The sequence below is a fragment of the Schistocerca gregaria genome, chromosome 3 (genome assembly GCF_023897955.1).
Source record: "Schistocerca gregaria isolate iqSchGreg1 chromosome 3, iqSchGreg1.2, whole genome shotgun sequence".
NCBI lineage: Eukaryota > Metazoa > Arthropoda > Insecta > Orthoptera > Acrididae > Schistocerca > Schistocerca gregaria.
This window is the reverse complement of record NC_064922.1, coordinates 84,814,606-84,835,753: the sequence shown is the minus strand read 5'-3', so window position 1 is coordinate 84,835,753 and position 21,148 is coordinate 84,814,606. Positions and strand designations below refer to the sequence as shown.

The 21,148-nt window shown below is 47.1% G+C and overlaps 1 protein-coding gene across 6 annotated transcripts in view; it reads left to right on the top strand.

Moving 5' to 3' along the window:
• LOC126354686 (collagen alpha-1(XVIII) chain-like) overlaps positions 1–21,148 on the top strand; it is a 2,024,079-nt gene that overhangs the window by 1,496,523 nt on the left and 506,408 nt on the right. For 4 of the 6 annotated variants that reach the window (XM_050004490.1, XM_050004491.1, XM_050004489.1 and 1 more), the window contains one exon: positions 564–635. The exons of 1 other annotated variant lie outside the window; for it this stretch is intronic. In XM_050004490.1, coding sequence (XP_049860447.1) covers positions 564–635 — 72 coding nt within the window. Of the gene's footprint in view, positions 1–100; positions 636–21,148 lie in introns of those variants that run through there. One more of the 6 variants, XM_050004494.1, reaches the window with a different exon arrangement.

Below are 21,148 nucleotides of genomic sequence, written 5' to 3'. Positions count from 1 at the left end.
GCCGGCCGGTATTTAGCGTCGCGGAGGCGCGACGGTGGCGCCGCGAGGCGGGGGAGGGCCGCAGCGCCGGCTATAAGCGCCGCCGGCCGCCGCCTCATGGCAGTCAGGCGCTCGACGTCTGCCGTCTGGGAGGCGGGCTTCCCCACACGCGCGCGCTCTCCACACACGTGCGGCGGCACGCGGCTATCGGGCGCGCGTCACACCACACCGACCACCGCTGCCGCGTAATGCAGCTGCTGTTCTAGGACTTGCGTTGTAAACAGTGCTGTAATTATATGCGAGCCGGAGAAAGTATCCGTGCCTTCGTTCACACACACACAGTTAAAATTCCATAGTCTCGGCATGGCAGTAATAAACGCGTAGCAGACACCGAGCACGAGAACTCCTGACAGTAGAGAGCCGGTCGGCGGCCACAGGGGGTGCGAGTCGCAGCGGCGCTTGTTGCGCTAGGGCAGTGAGGTGCAGGTGCAGTTGCAGGCGCAACAGGTGGCCGCTAGCTGGGGTGTGGGCGTGGCGCGGCCGCCGCCATGTGGACTCACCTGGTGCTCTTCCTCATTGTGCAGGGCGCGCTGCAAGAGCTCAAGCTGTACGGCAACCCGGCGCTCGCCGAGGTCCAGTGCGACAACTCCTTCCAGGTGAGTAGCCCGCTCCGCTGCGCGCCGCTCGCTGGCCGCTGCAGTCCGCAGGTAAGTCACCCAGCCTCGCATGTTTCTCTGCTTCACGCGACTCCCCTCCCTCTCAACTGGCCCAAAGACTACCCCGTGGGACAGTGCCTGGATTAAAGAAAAGTAAGGGCATACCGCCTTTACCACAGCCATTCATGTTTTATTAATTTTGGCCACCAAACCGAGATGCCACTTGCACTTTTCATTACAAGTTATGTTTGAAGCTCTACTCGATTTTAAAAATCTGCCTGAAAGTACATTGCTTCACGAGTGGAGTACCTAGTCGCCTGTTAGAAACAGCACTCGAGTCCCATCCAACTTTCATGCCCAATCACATCAGTACCATCTATTCACCAAATATCGTCTAGTGTGCAACCTATCCTTAGAAAAATTTATGAATGATTGTGCTGATAAACCCCTTACGTTATTTGATTTTCAAACTGCTGAGCAAAACCTGAACGTGCACAGACATTTCACTCTTTACTTATTCAGATCATTAATAAACTGACACACGCTATTTTTAGCACGACGAATTATGACTTTCAATAATCCCTACAGAACAATGGCCCTGACTAACAATAACCTATACCTTTCATGAATCACTTAACCCACAAAAATCTTCGTTACTCCAACTACTGCAATACAGCGAGCGCCAATACTGCCAGCTAAATAAAAGATTCTAACTACTGAAGGCACTAGCTACTGATAGGCATAGTTAGCAAATGACATATTTTGATAGAGAACAAACAATGTATTTACCTTAATAGTGTTCAAAAGTCATTATATATAATATATAATCAGTTCATCACATCCAGTCTTATAAATTTACTGTCTCTGATGGACACACGTCCAGATCATCCGCTCTCAAAACTCCGCCATCTCTCCCCCCACATCCACCACTGCTGGCGGCTCACCTCCAAATGCGCAACGCTACTCGCTGTTCACATCCAACTCCCCAACACTGCAATAGCGAATATTACAACAATGCTAACCAGCCACAGATTGCACACAACACAGCCAGTGATTTTCATACAGAGCGCTACGTGGCGTTATTAATATAAAAACCTTAACACCCTACTTACAAGTCTTCATTTCTTGACCTGATTCGACTCCGAGCTATCTCTTTATGCTGTGACAAGTGTCATCGAAGACGACCAATTCAGTGCAGTGGACCACCAGTTTTTTTACACACTCGGAGGAGCTGGCGGGACAAGTGCAGATGTGAACGGAGCCAGGTGGCTCCTACAGTCACCGCCTTGGGCGACTACCCGGGTCTGCAGCGACCCCAACGTCATCTCGCAAACAGACGCCTATAAAACTGCCAATCGATTATCATTGAAATGCGCAGCCTCAGGTACATGGTCCAGCATCAGAAAAAAGTCGCCCACGCACACGCCACAAGATACAGTTCCATAGCAGTGCGAGTAGTTTGATTCGGACCTCGTAACCACGAACAGTTTGCCTCGATACGCATCTGTCATTTTTAAGTTCCGAACATACTCTTGCACAAGCTCCCTTTCTGCCTCGTGCTGATGATTTAAAAATATTTACCGCACAGGGACTCTTGCATTCCCGAAGCACTTGCTTCCAGAATAACATTCCATTCCCACAGACAATACGTTGCTGCCCGTTTACAAGTAGTTTTCAGACAACTTCATCGGATTATCTGAAACAGTTAGCTGATGCATTGTTGTGTAGACAATGTCAAAGTTGATTGTACCAAATGCTTCTCTGAAGTCCAGTAGTGTCTATAGTGTGGCCTTACTGTTGTCGACAAAACTTCTCAAATCTTCAACTACCTTAATTATTGCAATGTCTCTCCTATGGCGTTTGCGCAAAACGGCGTCAGCAGAGGAGTAAATTAATGATTTATCTTAAATGTGTAGATCGCGTCATCCAACAGTAGACAAAGACAGCTTTACTACAGTAAAATGTTCTTAAATAGAAAAAAGCAAGACTTTTAGATAAATAACGGGGTTGTGAAGCAGCTGAATGGGCTGAAAATAAATAAATCGTCAGGTCCTGAGGGGATTCCAATTCGGTTTTACAGAGAGTACTCTACTGCATTGGCTCCTTACTTAGCTTGCATTTATCGCGAATCTCTTGCCCAACGTAAAGTCCCGAGCGACTGGAGAAAATCATAGGTGACGCCTGTATATAAGAAGGGTAGAAGGACGGATCCTCAAAATTACAGACCAATATCCTTAACATCGGTTTGTTGCAGGATTCTCGAACGTATGCTCATTTCGAATATAATGAATTTCCTTGAGACAGAGAAGTTCCTGTCCATGCATCAGCACGGCTTCAGAAAGCATCGCTCCTGCGAAACGCAACTCGCCTTTTTTTCACATGATATCTTGCGAACCATGCATGAAGGGTATCAGACGGATGTCATATTCCTTGACTTCCGGAAAGCGTTTGACTCGGTGCCCCGCTGGAGACTCCTAACTGAGGTTCGAGCATATGGGATTGGTTCCCAAATATGTGACTGGCTCGAAGACTTCTTAAGTAATAGAAACCAGTACGTTGTCCTCTATGGTGAGCGTTCATCGGAGGTGAGGGTATCATCTGGAGTACCCCAGGGAGGTGTGGTAGGTCCGCTGTTGTTTTCTATCTACATAAATGATCATTTGGATAGGGTGGATAGCAATGTGCGGCTGTTTGCTGATGATGCTGTGGTGTACGGGAAGGCGTCGTTGTTGAGTGACTGTAGGAGGATACATGATGACTTGGACAGGATTTGTGATTGGTGTAAAGAGTGGCAGCTAACTCTAAATATAGATAAATGTAAATTAATGCAGATGAATAGGAAAAAGAATCCCGTAATGTTTGAACATTAGTAGTGTAGCGTTTGACAGAGTCACGTCGATTAAATACTTCTGCGTAACATTGCAGAGCGATGTGAAGTGGGACAAGCATGTAATGGCAGTTGTCTTCGGTTCATTGGTAGAATTTTGGGAAGATGTGGTTCATCTGTAAAGGAGACCGCTTATAAAACACTAATATGACCTATTCTTGAGTACTGCTCGAGCGTTTGGGATCCCTATCAGGTCGGATTGAGGGAGGACATAGAATCAATTCAGAGGCGGGCTGATAGATTTGTTACTGGTAGGTTTGATCGTCACGCAAGTGTTACGGTAATGCTTCAGGAACTCAGATCGGAGTCTCTAGAGGAAAGGAGGCGTTCTGTTCGTGAATCGCTACTGAGGAAATTTAGAGAACCAGCATTTGAGGCTGACTACAGTACAATTTTACTGCCGCCAACTTATATTTCGCGTAAGACCACAAAGATAAGGTAAGAGAGATTAGGGCTCGTGCAGAGGCATATAGGCAGTCATTTTTCCCTCGTTCTGTTTGGGAGTGGGAGAGATGATGCTAGTTGTGGTACGAGGTACCCTCCGCCACGCACCGTATGGTGGATTGCGGAGTATGTATGTAGATGCAGAGGGCGAGGTCATCTTTGTGCTCTGAGTAGAGTTTGTAAGAAGCTCGCCAGTCGAGACCACATGGATTCCAAAACTACAAGGAACATTTTAGCAACAGCGACGGTTTCTGTCACTTCAGTGGTGGCTCTTTTCCTGTTGCGTGAGACGAGAAAATCACCAAGTTCGGGCAGTCGATTTCAGTATTCAAGCCGTGAACGATCTACAGCGGTTCATATAGGTTGTCAGGTGGAGGAACTCCAGGACATACAGAAACAGAGCTTGAGTTTACGTACGTGGAAGATGTACTAAGACGAAATTAATGTAGCACCTCAATTTCACTGCAATTAAATAACTACCTGAGTTTCCTCAAAACCTTCATTTATGTCCACAAATGGAAATGCTAACTTTTAAGTTCCCGTTCCGGTCTTGCAAGGTCTCACTAAACTGTTTGTTGAAAGTGGCATGCCCCCATTTGTTCTCTTTTTTTCTTGCTGTTTTATCAAAGGTTACTGTTACTAGTTCATGAACACGTTTAAAAAAATAAGGACACGCCCTTTTACCGAAATGTCTTCCTGGAAACATATTGCACTGCATAGCTCTCGAAACCAGTTTGTAGAAACAGGCGTTAGCTGCTACCTGCCTGTCCGGTGACAAGCTGTGATAACGGCCGAGATAATGCATCTTCTAGGGGCCACTGCCCGCTCGATATCAGATGTGTGAAACTGGATCAGGCTTGCTGTCTGTCGTTTCACTGCTGCCTCTCTTATCGATCTTCCTCGGCCGCATCTCCATGTCTTCTTTATATTTTCGTCCCTATGAAGTCAGCCGCAGCGTAATCCTAAAGAAGAAATTATTTCTATCGCCATTCTGGGAGAGCATCTTCACCTATAACATGGGTCGTCTTCTACTTAACCAAAAGTTCAACAGGATCATGCAGTCCGTGATATTTCTTTGTCGTACAGTATTCGTGAAACAGTTTGCATAAAGAAGAAGAATGGGATTCGTATAATCCTTCATCGACGTGTACACAGAAGTGGAACAAAAGCTCAGAAAAAGTCTAGAACGACATCCGACTTACTTCAGCAATGATACCACCTCGGCGTCCGCTCGAAATTATTTGGAGATTTAATTACATATTTATTTATTTCTTCATTCGGTGATCTCATAATGGTGCAGTATTTGTCTTCGTAATACAATGAATATAAATAGCTCCGGTAAGCGTGTACGCAGAATATATACAGGTGGTCAGTCGTGGCCTTACTGAAGGAACGATGCCGTCATCTGCCTGAAATGTTTTAGGGAAAGCGCGGAAAACCTATGTCAAGATGGCGGGACGGAGTAAAACCCGTCCTCCCGAGTATGGGGATCGTGTTTCGACAACCGCACTGCCTCAATCTGTTCATCCCTACTGTGAAACACTCGTCTGATCACACGCGCTTTGCACCAAATACCTCATAACATAAAACACAGTTTTGCACTGCAACGCCGCACACACCGTGGACGCCCGCTGATGGCTCCAGAGCCACGATGTGCGCCTGTCCAAGTCCCCTCCAGAGGCCGTTTGAAAAACTCAACCAATATCCCCCGTAACGAGCACAGTTCAGCTCAGAAGAATGACAAGAAATTAATGTCATGCGCTATACATCGTGGCGCAACTGCTTATAAGAGCATAATATTGTGATAAGTATCTTAATGTGACAGGGTTTTGTAGCTGTCCCCTATCTTTATTAACCCCTCTTTTGACTACTTATACAGCATGTTTTAGCTACATTTTTAAGTAGATGTATTTTACTAATCTCTTTCATATAATTCATAATTTGTTATTCAGTTTTATTCCCTTATCGAAAATGTTCTTTTGAATATTTTGTTTTGTTCCTTCCTGCTAAATGCAAGTGAAAACTGGCTCTTGTTCCGTGATTGAGTATGGAATTGGTAGAGGATTAGTAATGTTTTCCTTGATATACACAACACTTTCGTAGATGTATTCACTTGACGTATGTAGTAAGGATGTCAGATTTTTTACAGTTCTTTAAATGAGCCCAACTAATAAATTACTATCACTATTAGAGCCCTTTTCTGCAGTCTGAAATTTGTGTGCTTTTCATCCTGATAAAAGAATGCCATAGATAAGAACTGCATGTGGCGCAATTCCTCTCATGTTTATCAGATATTCGCAATTTCCTCTCATGCTTAGACAGATACTCGCAATTTCCATTTTGCAACGTCTAGCTGCTAGTCACGTCTTTCATGCGACGCCCAGCATCAGTGGAAAGCGTCGGTTTGTTTCTCGTTAGAAGCAAAATTACACTACTGTCCATTAAAATTGCTACACCAAGAAGAAATGCAGATCATAAACGGGTATTCGCTGGACAAATATATTATACTAGAACTAACATCTGATTACATTTTCGCGAAATTTGGGTGCATAGATCCTGAGAAATCAGTACCCACAACAACCACCTCTGGCCGTAATAACGGCCTTGATACACCTGGGCATTGAGTCAAACAGAGCTTCGATGGCGTGTACATGTACAACTGCCCATGCAGCTTCAACACGATACCAGAATTGATCAAGAGTAGTGGTGGTGGTGGTTAGTGTTTAACGTCCCGTCGACAACGAGGTCATTAGAGACGGAGCGCAAGCTCGGGTTAGCTCGGATTAGGAAGAAAATCGGCCGTGCCCTTTCAAAGGAACCATCCCGGCATTTGCCTGAAACGATTTAGGGAAATCACGGAAAACCTAAATCAGGATGGCCGGAGACGGGATTGAACCGTCGTCCTCCCGAATGCGAGTCCAGTGTGCTAACCACTGCGCCACCTCGCTCGGTCTCAAGAGTAGTGACCGGCGTATTGTGACGAGCTACTTGCTCGCCCACAATTGACCAGGCATTTTCAGTTGGTGAGAGATCTGGAGAATGTGCTGGCGAGGGCAACAGTCGAACATTTTCTATATCCAGAAAGGCCCGTACAGGACCTGCAACATGCGGTGGTGCATTGTCCTGCTGAAATGTAGGGTTTCGCAGGGATCGAATGATGGGTAGAGCCACGGGTCGTAACACATCTTAAGTGTAACGTCCACTGTTCAAAGTACCGTCAATGCGAACCAGAGGTGACCGAGACGTGTCACCATTGGTACCTCATACCATCACGCCGGGCGATACGCCAGTATGACGATGACGAATACACGCTTCCAATGTGCGTTCACCGCGATGTCGCCAAACACGTATGCGACCATCATGATGCTATAAACATACTGGATTCATAAAAAAATGACGTTTTGCCAACCGTGCACCCAGGTTCGTCGTTGAGTACACCATCGCAGGCGCGTCAAGGGTAACGGCAGCCATGGTCTCCGAGCTGATAGTCCATGCCGCTGCAAACGTCGTCGAACTGTTCGTGCAGATGGTTGTTGTCCTGCAAACGTCCCCATCTGTTGACTCAGGGATCGAGACGTGGCTGCACGATCCGTTACAGCCATGCGGATAAGATGCCTGTCATCTCGACTGATAGTGATACGAGGCCATTGGGATCCAGCACGGCGTTCCGTATTACCCTCCTGAACCCACCAATTCCATATTTTGCCAACAGTCATTGGATCTCGACCAAGGCGAGCAGCAACGTCGCGATACGATAAACCGCAATCGCGATAGGCTACAATCCGACCTTTATCAAAGTCGGAAACGTGATGGTATGCACTTCCCCTTCTTACACGAGGCAACGCCGGTCAACGCCTGGAAACTTTCCTCATGTCAGCACGTTGTAGGTGTCGCCATCGGCGCCAACCTTGTGTGAATGCTCTGAAAAGCTAACCATTTGCATCTCACAGCATATTCTTCCTGTCCGTCATCTTCGTGGTGTAGCAATTTTAATGTCCAGAAGTGTATTTTCAAAGTGTAATTTTATATTCCCATTCGGCAGAGCGGTCCGAAGTTAGTCTACTGCGTTATTCGTGTTGTCAGTTTGTGTTAACAGGGACAGTGAAACGCGAAGAACAGCCAGCATAGCCCTGAATGTGCAGCAGCGCTACACATTCGCTGCTGGAGTTCCCACTTCTCTTCCGCGTTTTACTGTTCCTTTTAATACGCACTAGACTAATCTGGGCTCATCTGTCCCGTTGTAATTCGCACCATCTACATGCATGTCTATGGAGTGTCAGTCGAATTATGGTCTGTAGCGGATGATACATCATATACGTCTATGATAGCCTACTTCTGACACGACCTGCCCCCCCCCCCCCCCCCCCCCCCTGTCCCTCTCACCTTCCTAGCTCCTTCATCAGTGGTGCTGGGCGAATGACTATATTAATAAGTCTTTTTATGAAATTAAATTACTCTAAGTTTATCGTCATGATAGTTTCGTAAGATCTTGTAGGAAAAAATGATGGTATTCTGAGAACGGAGTTCAGGAAAGCGAGGCAGTAATTGAGAAGAGAGAGAGAGAGAGAGAGAGAGAGAGAGAGAGAGAGAGAGAGAGAGAGGGAGGGAGAGAGAGAGAGAGAGGGGGAAGGGGGGGGGGAGGGAGAGGGAGGGTTGCAGCCTATCCCCATATTATTCAGTCTTCATATTGAGGCAGCAACAAGCAATATGTAGGAGAACTTTGAAAGAAGGTATACAGTTGAGGGAGGAGAGATAAATAGAAAGTTTAACGTTTGTCGATGATATTTTCATTCTGTCACTGGCCGCAGAAGGACTTGGAAGATAAATTGAACGGGCTGGATACTATCCTGAAAGTAGGTTATAAGATGAAAACCAGTAAAAGTGAAACACAGATCGCGAAATGTGGTGTAGTCGAATCAAGCGTTGCGAAGGGTAGAAGCGTAAGAAATAAGGTGCTCAAAGAAGTAGGGGTGGTTTGCAATGGTATGCTAGAGGGTAATGCTAGAGATTAGGTTGGTAGATCGGTAGTGAATCGAACTTCAGAGGACACAGTTTAATAGCACAGCATGACTAAAAGAACACACAGGTTGCTGGGACACAGTCTTTGGTATCCTTAGCCAGATTCTCTGAGACACACAAGTGCTTGTCTATATGTGTATGAATGCGTAGCATGAAAGGTATCTACCTCCGATCGGTATTACGCCGTCAAGTCTCATGAATTTGGAATACGGCAAGGCACACTCTAACTGCACAAACAAACGACTGCTGATAAAAGAGACTACACATCTGTGAAGGTCCTCCACGCAGGCCTGCCCCGAGGACTCACCGTCCTTTGCCAGCTCCGCATCGGTCATACTTGGCTGACTCGTGGTCATCTCCTCCGACTCGAGGCTCCCGTTTGACGGTGGTCCACGTTTTGTAGGACTGTCCCGGGCTACCCCTGCTATTAGGAGACGATGCCCCAGGCCTAACTTTGGTTTACATTTTATTCGTGAAGTTGGGTTTCACCATTCTGTTTAATGGAGGTCCCCTTAAGCCTATCGGCCCATTGAGGGGTTAGCAGAACACTGTTTCCTCCTCCGCCCAGACCGGTCTGCCGCTTTCTGGTCTCGGTGGTCCAGCTGGCCCTCAATTTCCGTGCTCTTTTATTCTTCTTCCCGTGTCTTGCGTGCATCTGTCTGTCTGATTCTCTTGCCCTATCCGTGTTGCTAATCTTTCCTAGGCAGTTTCTGAATGGGGTACTCCTGGTAAGTGACGATGAGTGGGGGATGTACGTCCACTGATTCCACTCTGGTTTCTGGGGCTTCTGGTTGCTCCCTAGACAAGGCCCCTCGTCTCTCTCTGTTCCTGTATCCCCACTTTATTCTTGTTTTTCCCATACCTAGCCTTCGTTCATCTGCGGTAGACCTTGGGATTTTCTTCCCCTGGATTTTGCGCAGCAGACCATGTCTGATGTACAGTCCTGTAGACTGTGTTTGAGAGAACAGGGTCTGACGACCTTGTACTTGGTCTCTTTAATCATCCAGCCAACCAACCGACCAGAGGTGTCTACAGCAGACGACGCTGAACAGTTCAGAGCGGGCAGCTGCAGTCAGTGCGTGCCTCACAACAAACTGTCCCGCACGCTCCTATGCCTGCGCCTGTTGTGCAGTGAGGTAGGCAACCAGGTAGCTAGAGAGGACCCTACCAGCCGGTTCGCCTTCAGTTTCGACGACTCTGCATAGACCACAGCCTTCCGCCCATGCATCGCTCCACCTCTCTTCCACCTTACCATTCCCAAGACGAGTCTAGACTACGCGTTGTTCAGGTGCTTGCTGATATTAGTTCCGAAGTAAGACGGTGACTCACCGTGTTGACACCACCACATCCTCTCGCACGTGGGACTTCAGAGTAACGTCATGTATTCAGTCTCGTGACCAAGTATTCTTCAAATGGTTCAAATGGTTCAAATGGCTCTGAGCACTATGGGACTCAACTGCTGTGGTCATTAGTCCCTAGAACTTAGAACTACTTAAATCTAACTAACCTATGGACATCACACACATCCATGCCCGAGGCAGGATTCGAAACTGCGACCGTAGCAGTCGCACGGTTCCGGACTGCGCGCCTCGAACCGCGAGACCACCGCGGCACGGTTCCGGACAACGCGCCTAGAACCGCGAGACCATCGCGGCACGGTTCTGGACTGCGCGCCTAGAACCGCGAGACCACCGCGGCCGGCAAGTATTCTTCGCCTGTTACTTTTTTTCACCAATCGTCGTTACTGATGTATCAATTACGTGTAAGTACTTCTTTCACATCCTATCAAATTTGTGGCGTAACCGAGCTCGCGACTGCGTCACTTGAGTGGTTTCTCTTTCGCGAACAGATTTTTCTCTTCTGCATACTGAGGGACAGCCCGCGTCCGGCCCATCCTGATTTAGGTTTTACGTGATTTCCCTAAATCGCTCCAGGCAAATGGCGGGATGGTTCCTTCCCTAATCCGATGAGACCGATGAGATCGCTGTCTGGTCTCCTTCCCCAAGAAACAACAACAGTCGCTGACTGAATGTTAGTCGCTGAGTTTGAACAACTCAACCCGTTATCACACGAAACCCAACTCCAAACTCAGTCGCCCCGCCACCACAAGCAGACACGGCGGACGCAACTGCAGCGTCTAGCCACGGAGCTCTGCAGTGTGCACGGCTGTGCAGCTGTACCCCAGGCTCTCGCCGGCCTCTGATACGCTGGAAGCTCAGCTTTGAACACCGCTGGCTGTCGAAAACCGGACGATTTGCTGGACAGCCGTAACCGTAGCGCACGAGTGGGGAAGAATTTCGTGGGGAGGAGGGAAGGGGAGAGGGGAGTGGGGGGGGGGGGGGGAAGACAAAGAGAGAGCGAGGCGCTTGCATTCTGCCCCTGGGACTTAGTTTCACATATTTTCATATCAACATTAGAAAACAATTCTTGTGGAACTGAAGGTATTTTACACTGCTTGACAACTGTTAAGCAAGAAATGATACTTGCTTAGGAACAAGCGCCAATTGCTACGAATCGACGGAACAATGACAGCGCATAGTGCGGGATGTCTTAACCTGAGAGAAGCGAATGCGCGAAAATGTATATGAATTCGTCACTTCGTGCAGATCGGTGTTTGACACAGATTCTTGTGGAAGCGATTAGTGCGACATTCCGTACGGTACGGCAAGATGTCGTTCGTGTGCTGAGAATCGTGGACGAGCAGCTTTAACGACTGGAAGCCGGTTAAAATGTTACTACTGTGGCCACTGTAATGGGTCCGTCCAAAAGTGAGATGCCGCTATTGAAAATGGCCGCTGAAGATGGAAATGCAGTACGAAAGAATGCCGGTGGTCGTAGACAGGTTGCCACACTTCAACAAGGATACGTAGCCCTAGTGGCGAAAAGGAACAGACATCTCAGGCCTAGGGAGATCACTGCAGCCGCTGTTGTTGCTCGTGTCTCCGGCCGAATCATTTTGCAGCGATTAAATCGGCCTAGTTTATATGCTCGCAAACCTGTAAAATGCATCCCGTTTCAAAAAAAGGCTCTGAGCACTATGGGACTTGACACCTGAGCTCATCAGTCCCCTAGACTTAGAACTACTTAAACCTAACTAGCCCACGAACATCACACACATCCATGCCCGAGGCAGGATTCGAACCTGCGACCGTAGCAGCAGCGCGGTTCCGGACTGCAGCGCCTAGAACCGTTCGGCCACAACGGCCGGCTATCCCGTTTCAACCAGGCTTTCGTTGTTAAAGAGCCCAATACCTCAGGGAGCTTATTGCTTGAAGTCAGCTACAATGGTCCACACTGGCGTTCTCCGACAAATGCCGCCTCACTGTGGCTAGTGACTCTGCGTTCCAGTTAGTGCAGAAGACACGTTACACAGCGGAGAACGTTCAACATCATTTTATATATGACCTAGGCGTCACCGACCACCGTCGCATATCTTGGCGCCCGGTCCCGTTACAGCACAGCGCTATTGCAGGGAGCTTGTTGTGGATCATATACGCCTGTTTAGGGGCGCGTTGGGTCCCGGCTTTCCGTTTATGAACTACAGCGTGCGCTCATACAGGACCGCTGAGGTGTCGGAGGCACTGGAAAGTGAAGACACTGAACGTATGGAACGGGCTGCTTACGCCCTTCATCTTAATCCCACAGAGCATGCCTGGGATGCTCTTGGAAGACGTGTTCCTCAACGAACGCCCCCTCCCCGAACTGCGCAACAACTAGAAATCGCCTTGAGAGAGGGGTTGGACAATATCCTCCAACGACTCCTGAATGGTTTGGTAGCCAGAACGAGTAACAAGTGCAAAATGTGAATTAGTGATCGAAGAAGGCGCTTTCCCTACTGAGAGTCCGTCCTCTATCTTTATGTTGCAAGTCTGACCTGTGTCAAACAACGAACGGTATTTATGTCTGTTATGCTGCTTTTCCAAGCGGTCAAATCTGTACAACCTTTCGTTGTAATTATACCACTCTATTTCTATTACGCACCAATACGTTTCGTGTCGTCCATCATTGCCTTTTACTGTTCCTGTCTAACGTAGCAACTGTCAAGCAGTGTGTATCGAATTAGCTGCAGTCACTGACTTGTGTAGGCGTTTACATTCACTTCCGCTGTCTTGTCACGTGAAGATGTGAATCAGGCCCGCAGGACACCAAAGGTTTCCCGTGCCTTCCGTAGCATGTGAAACGGAGGAACTGGAGAGTTAGGAATACCGCCGACTCGATCCGTGTCTGGCAGGATGTCCGTGCTGAAAAGGAAACATGGTGAATGACGAAATGCACTCTGTGCTCCTGGTCATAACGTCTTGCTCCGCTGACGATAGGATGTAAGAGGAGTAGGTAACCACCAAGACGGCAATAACGTGCCGGGAAGAAGACGGGCGAGTAAGGAAACGTTTCCCTTAGGCGCAGTCTGCCGAGGGTAACGAACTGCAGGAATACGAGCGAGGGAGGAAGGTAACACGCGACAACGAAACGTTTTAAGCAGTAACAAATCGCCATACGATCCTCGCGCGAAGTCACACTGGAAGGCGCGATCCCACCAACTGCTGGCTCCGTGCCGCGCGAGAGGCCAGCCACGCGGCGCTCTGCTCCGTTTACTGTCCGAGCCCAGCTAACTTGCTGCGATGCTGTAGCACCAGATCACAGTACAACAGGGGTGGCAAGCCGCACTCTTTCAGGGACAAACTTCACGTCTCGTAAGTCAATCATTAAAAACCTTGTACTTATCTACACTACTGACCATTAAAATCGCTACACCACGAAGATGACGTGCTACACACGCGAAATTTAACCGACAGGAACACGATGCTGTGCTATGCAAATGATTAGATTTTCAGAGCAGTCACACAAGGTTGGCGCCGGTGACGACACCTACAACGTGCTGACACGAGGAAAGTTTCCAACCGATTTCTCATACACAAACAGCAGTTGACCAGCGTTGCCTGGTGAAATGTTGTTGTGATGCCTCGTGTAAGGAGGAGAAATGCGTACCATCACGTTTCCGACTTTGATGAAAGTCGGATTGTAGCCTATCGCGATTGCGGTTTGTTGTATCGTGACATTTCTGCTCGCGTTGCTCGAGATCCAATGACTGTTAGCAGAATATGGAATCGGTCGGTTCAGGACGATAATACGGAACGCCGTGCTGGATCCCAACGCCCTCGTATCATCAGCAGTCGAAATGACAGGCATCTTATCCGCATGGCTGTAACGGATCGTGCAGCCACGTCTCGATCCCTGAGTCAACAGATGGGGACGTTCGCAAGACAACAACCATATGCACAAACAGTTCGATGACGTTTGCAGCAGCGTGGCCTATCAGCTCGGAGACCGTGGCTGTGGTTACCCTACGCTGCATCACAAAAAATGGTTCAAATGGCTCTGAGCACTATGTGACTCAACTGCTGTGGTAATTAGTCCCCTAGAACTTAGAACTACTTAAACCTAATTAACCTAAGGACATCACACACATCCATGCCCGAGGCAGGATTCGAACCTGCGTCCGTACCAGTCACACGGTTGCTGCATCACAGACAAGAGCGCCTTCGATGGTGTACTCGACGACGAACCTGGGTGCTCGAATTCATTTCTTCGGATGAATCCAGGCTCTGTGTACAGCATCACGATGGTCGCATCCGTGTCTGGCGACATCGCGGTGAACGCACATTGGAAGCGTGTATTCGTCATCGCCATACGTGAGCATCACTCGACGTGATGGTATGGGGTGCCATTGGTTACACGTCTCGGTAACCTCTTGTTCGCATTGACGGCACTTTGAACAGTGGACATTACATTAATATGTGTTACTACCCGTGGCTCTACCCATCATTCGATCCCTGCGAAACCCTACATTTCAGCAGGATAATGCACGACCGCATGTTGCAGGTCCTGTACGGGCCTTTCTGGATACAGAAAATGTTCGACTGCTGCCCTGGCCAGCACATTCTCCAGGTCTCTCACAAAATGAAAACGTCTAGTCAATGGTGGCCAAGCAACTGGCTCCTCACAATACGCCAGTCACTACTCTTGATGAACTGTGGTATCGTGTTGAAGCTGCGTGGGCAGCTGTACCTGTACACGGCATCCAAGCTCTGTTTGACTTAATGGCTAGGCGTATCGTGGCCGTTATTACGGCCAAAGGTGGTTGTTCTGGGTACTGATTTCTCAGGATCTATGCACCCGAATTGCGTGAAAATGTAATCACATGTTAGTTGTAGTACGATATATTTGTCCAATGAATAGCCGTCTATCATCTGCATTTCTTCTTGGTGTAGCAATTTTAGTGGCCAGTAGTGTATATACTTTCAGTAAAGAGTCCCACTGATATAGAATAAATCTCACCACTGTTGAGTACACCACATTCAACTGGATATTAGCAGTTGTCGTTGATAATTACCGTAGCAATAAAACAGGACAAGAGTGAGCCGAGAAAAGGTCGCTTGAAAACATTACTCTCAAACTTGAGCGGAAATAAATGTTCAAATGTGTGTGATCTCCTAAGGGGCCAAACTGCATAGGTCATCGGTCCCTACACTTACACATTACTTAAACTAACTAATGCTAAGAAAAACACAAACACTCATGTCCGAGGGAGGACTCGAACCTCCGTCGGGAGTCGCCGCGCGGTCCGTGACATATCGCCTCAAGCCGAGCGGCTACTCCGCGCGGCTGGACACAAGTGGAATATACGTTAAGTAAAGGAGCCAGTTCTGGGCAAGTCCACAACTGAGATCCAACACCGCCTGCAGCCAGCTGACGGCCCCACGCTCTGCCTTGGGGCCTCTTTCTATTGGGTGCGTACACGGCCAGCAATCCGCCACGCCAGCCGAGAAAAGCTGCACAAAGCAACGTGCGTCATCAGTCAACTTCACCAACTGCCTACTTCTGAAGAAGTACGCTCCGGAAACACCAGCTCTGACCCCAGAGCTTAGACAACTTGTACGACCCACCAGGACCGCCGACCAACTTCTCGACTTCGCCAATTCCCAACCGCTCGACGAAATTATTTAACATATAGGCAGGCCTTCCAGCCAATCACAACCAGGGAGAGAACGTAGGTACTCTCATTGGCTATTTCCTGCTTTTGCGTACCGGACATCTGTAAGGTTTTGCTCCGTGGGAAGACTTTTAGAAGTTTGTACAAAATGCAGCATCAGCTGCTCTTCTTAATTCGAAGCCCAACTATTGACCGGATTCAGTCATAGACAATCTTCATGGGTACTGTCCAAAGATGCAAAAAAAAAAAAAAAAAAATACATGTAGTACACAGGAAATATTACAGACTCTTGCAAGGAAGTGCAAAATATACACGAACATTTACACCCTTAAAATAGTTTAAGCCACAACATTACACCTGTCATTACTTAAATAATGGGCACGTCTCATATGTAGAGCCAACCAACTCATACTGAAATTCAAGAGACATGAGACATGGCCATTTCAGATGTAATGTTATGGCTTAAACTGTTTTAGCCCTGTAAGTATTCATGTTTATTTTGCATTTTCCTGGACAAGAATTTGTAACAATTCATATATACTACATCAATTTTTAATATCTTTGTACAGAATCCGTGAAGATGGGCTATGACTAAAATTGGTAGATATTTGGACTTTAAATAAAAAAACAGTTGATGCTCAAACACCCATTTTATAATTAACTTGACAATTGTTAATAGTCACCTTCCAAAAATGTTTGTAGAACTTTCCCTGGGAGTCTTGCAAAAGTCAGCCAGTCTCAGGAAATACTCGCCATAGAGGCGTGCCTAGTCATCCTCGACCACTACACATTTTTAATGATCCGGTAACGTCCAGCCCATCATCTTGAGCCGAACGAAAACCCCATTTCCCCCGCAACCGGCAATGGCCGAGGCGACTACAGTAGCAAAACAGGGCTAGCCCACATTGTTGGCCAGGCAAGGATATGTTACAAGTAAATGGTTCAAATTGCTCTGAGCACTATGGGACTTAACATATGAGGTAATCAGTCCCCTAGAAAGTAGAATTACTTAAACCTAACTAACCTAAGGACACGACACACATCCATGCCCGAGGTAGGATTTGTACCTGCGACCGTAGCGCCTATAACCGCTCGGTCACAGCGGCCGGCATGTTAGAAACGTTCTGGGTAGTAACTAAACGTATCAGGCAGTACAGAAGTAGTATTTCGAGTCTCAAGGAATACTCATTACCCAGTAACTAATATGTAATATTCGCAACTGGCCCATTCGCAGGCAACATGAGGTACGGTTTCTAGCAACTCTTCCAGCACATGTCACGTGAACATCAGGTAAGGCACCATTCAAACTGTGTGGCAGCAATTGAGATCCCATTATTCGATACAGCGCAGCTTCGTCTCAGAACCTGGGAGAGGACCATTGGCTGGTAATGTCAGATGAGCCTGGCGTATGGATCGTGATCACTGCACAGGTGTACTGCGTCAGTGCTGAGCATCATGACTCGTCAAACAAGTGCCATCCGCGAACACTGCCAGCGGCAGGGACTTCCGCTCTGGATGGACCGTCGAGACAACTAGAGTTTAGTCCTAGTTACACCGTCCACACTGTCTTCCATGTATGCACACGTTAAAAACCGATCATTCGCGAGTCTGTTCTCAAACGGTCCAACGCTCCTGTGCGCACAATTATTTGTGGTCAACCTTTGCCGGCTCTCTGTGCTTGGAAGTACAAGCTGTATTTAACTCCACCGTCAACTCCGACAACCGTGGCTTTCTTTTTTTTCCTCCCATTACACAGACATCGGCATCAGTTGGCAGTCAGTTGTTTGTAATGGAAAGAAACACTCTTCATACTCGCACCTCACAGCCACCGCTTGCTGATACCCTCGTTCTGACCGAGACATTCATTTCCTACCTTTCATTCAATATCGCAGTCTTTACCTATCTATATCTACACTCTGCAAGTGACGGAGAAGAGTATTTCTGGTACAAATACCTAATCTCCCGTTCCCCGCCACAATCGTGAATTGTACGTGTGAAGAATGTGCATTCATAAAGCCCCTGTGAGTTGTAATTTCAATGTACCGCTACCGGCCATTTTCGTGACGCACGTCTGGAATGAGTTTGGCTGGAATCCGCGCTTTCGTGGGTCCAGCAGCAGACCTCTGTGCCTTGTACAGTACACGTCGTGCAGTGGCTCCGCTGCGGCCGTATTGGGTCCACTAATCAAATCCGTGACGAATCTCGTCGTTATTCGTTGCATTTTCTTTATCACTTCAGTACAATCCAAGGACCCTACACTCATGTGCAATAATCAACAATCACTCGAACGAGTATTTGTAAGTCGTTTATCTCATGGCTTAACATTTCCTTAGGACTGTCCCAGTCAATCTCAGCCTGGCACCTGCTTTTTCTAGAGCTAAAGTGCTCGTCATTTACGATGGCGGCCGAGTTTAGATTCGTTCTGCGCATTGTACGTCACAAAACACAGTCAGCCAATGAACAGCGAACGACGTTTCCAGAGCTCGACTGCAGTGCAGAGCATGGACGAGTGTCTTCAGTTTTGGAAACATTCAGTCATAAATAAAGTAATTGAACAAAAGCAATGTCTTGATAGGAGACTTTCTTTTATAGAAAGTTTGGAAAAAGCGTTCTTTATACGAATTGCTTCATATTATTTTAATTAATAAAGCAAACAAGAAATAAGCCTCCTAATTCAGGCGATAGCAAGGAAACGTGTTTCTATCCTTCTCACTAACCGCTTTTTCGCAATAAAGAACAGCGGTAATTGTTTATTTCCTATTGTACTTCGACGAAACGTGAGTAATTTATAGTCATACCAAAAGTGTTTGTCGGTATTTTGTGTGATATTCTAAAGTCCTCCAGGAAGGCTGTTTGATGACGAGCTTTGTTAGCGTAATGGTTAAGGTATTTGGCTGCTGAGCAAAAGGTTCTGAATTCAAATCTTGTTCATTTCTTAATATTTTCTTTATTTAAAAACAATATCGAAGTGTCTTACTTCATGAATTTTATTCGTCTGAATGTAATTTTTTAAAATTCCTAGAGGCAACTAAAATCGATCATACGGAAAGGATACGCTGTGGACTTCTACCTCTGCAAACTTCAAAATTTCATGCAATAGTTTACTACATTTAACGCTGTACGGTAACTGCGTTGGACATCGAAACAAAATTAAGTCATTTATGAGGGGAAGGTATCAGACAAGAAGATATGTAAAAATCAAATTTTTGGGCCAAACAGTGTTGTGATATCGAATTATAAGTGTGTCAAAGCAGGCGGAACACCATATGCCTGCACACGCGAGCAGTGCAGTGATGACAAAATGCGGGGAGCACGTCTCTGTAGCAGCGAAAGGGTTAATGAGGCCGTGGTGGCTTTACTTCATAAACTGCGCACTCCCCTCTAAACGTAAGTTTGCGAACTATACTATACTATGGCGCTGCTTCTCTTGGAGCGTGCAACTGGTAACACAGGAATCTCCCACGTCAGGGCGGGCATGCGCGAACCGCCAAGATGAAAGAATTGAACTATAGTTTTATGTGATCAGTCCACTTCAGATTGCTCGAAACATTTATTGCACAGTACAGTACGAATTCCATTGACTTGTGGCCAATAGTATAGCCGAACACAACTGGACGTCTTCGCTCCACTTTACGTGGACCCTGCTGCGCCTATCGCTTTATGAAATGCGCTCCGGCGCTGACTGATACATCTCGCGCCCCCTGCCAGGTCTGCGAGAGCCCCGCGTCCGCTCAGACTGCCGCTCCCCACGCCCAGCTGCCATCAGCCGTTAGCCGCAAGTAGCAGCCGCACTTAACGTTTCGTGACTTCCCTCACACAGTGACAACGCACTTTCGGGACGCCTAATACCTAGGCCGCTGTTCTAACCTGTTGACGTGGATCGTAGCTAATTGGTGTGAGGTGACACCGTAGTTTAAAGAACTGGACTGCTATTCGGGACGACCGGTAATCACATACTTGTCTTTGCGTCCGAATACATGTTTTCCCTAGTCTCCTTAGGGTGCCTAAGGTAGGTGTCCGGATGGTCCATTTGAAATGCTCACGTCATCTTTCTGCTGTCCGAGATGATACTCTGTATTTGATGGCTTAGCCGTCGACGGACCGTTTACCTTAATCTTGGCTCAAATAGTTCAAATGGCTCTGAGCACTATGTGACTTAACATATGAGGTCATCAGTCCCCTAGAACTTAGAACTACTTAAACCTAACTAACCTAACGACATCACGCACATCCGTGCCCGAGGCAGGATTCGAACCTGCGACCGTAGCGGTCTACATCTACATCTACATGGATACTCTGCAAATCACATTTAAGTGCCTGGCAGAGGGTTCACTGAAACACCTTCACAATTCTCTATTATTCCAATCTCGTATAGCGCGTGGAAAGAAAGAAAAGCTATATCTTTCCGTACGAGCTCTGATTTCCCTTACTTTGTCGTGGTGATCGTTTCTTCCTATGCAGGTCGGTGTGACCAAAATGTTTTTGCATTCGAAGATGAAAGTTGGTGATTGGAATTTCATCAGAAGATTCCATGGCAACGAAAAACGCCTTTCTTTTAATGATTTCCAGCCCAAATCCTGTATCATTTCTGTGACACTCTCTCCCACATTTCGCGATAATACAAAACGTGCTGCCTTTCTTTGAATTTTTTCGATGTACTCCGTCAGTCCTACCTCTTGAGGATCCCACACCGCGCAGCAGTGTTCTAAAAGAGGACGGACAAGCGTAGTGTAGGGAGTCTCCTTAGTAGGTCTGTTACATTTTCTAAGTGTCCTGCCAATAAAATGCAGTCTTTGGTTAGCCTTCCCCACAACGTTTTCTATGTGTTCTTTCCAATTTAAGGTTTTCGTAATTGTAATACCTACGTATTTAGTTGAATTTACGGCTTTTAGATTAGACTGATTTATTGTGTAACCGAAGTTTAACGAGTTTCTTTTCGCACTCATGTGGACGACTTCACACTTTTTCTTATTTAGGGTCAACTGCCATTTTCGCACCACTCAGATAGTTTTTCTAATTCGTTTTGCAGTTTGTTTTGATCTTCTGATAACTTTATTAGTCGATAAACGACAATGACATCTACGAACAAACGAAGACGCCTGCTCACATTGTCTCTCAAATCGGTTATATAGATAAGGAACAGCAAAGAGCCTGTAACACTACCTTGGGAAA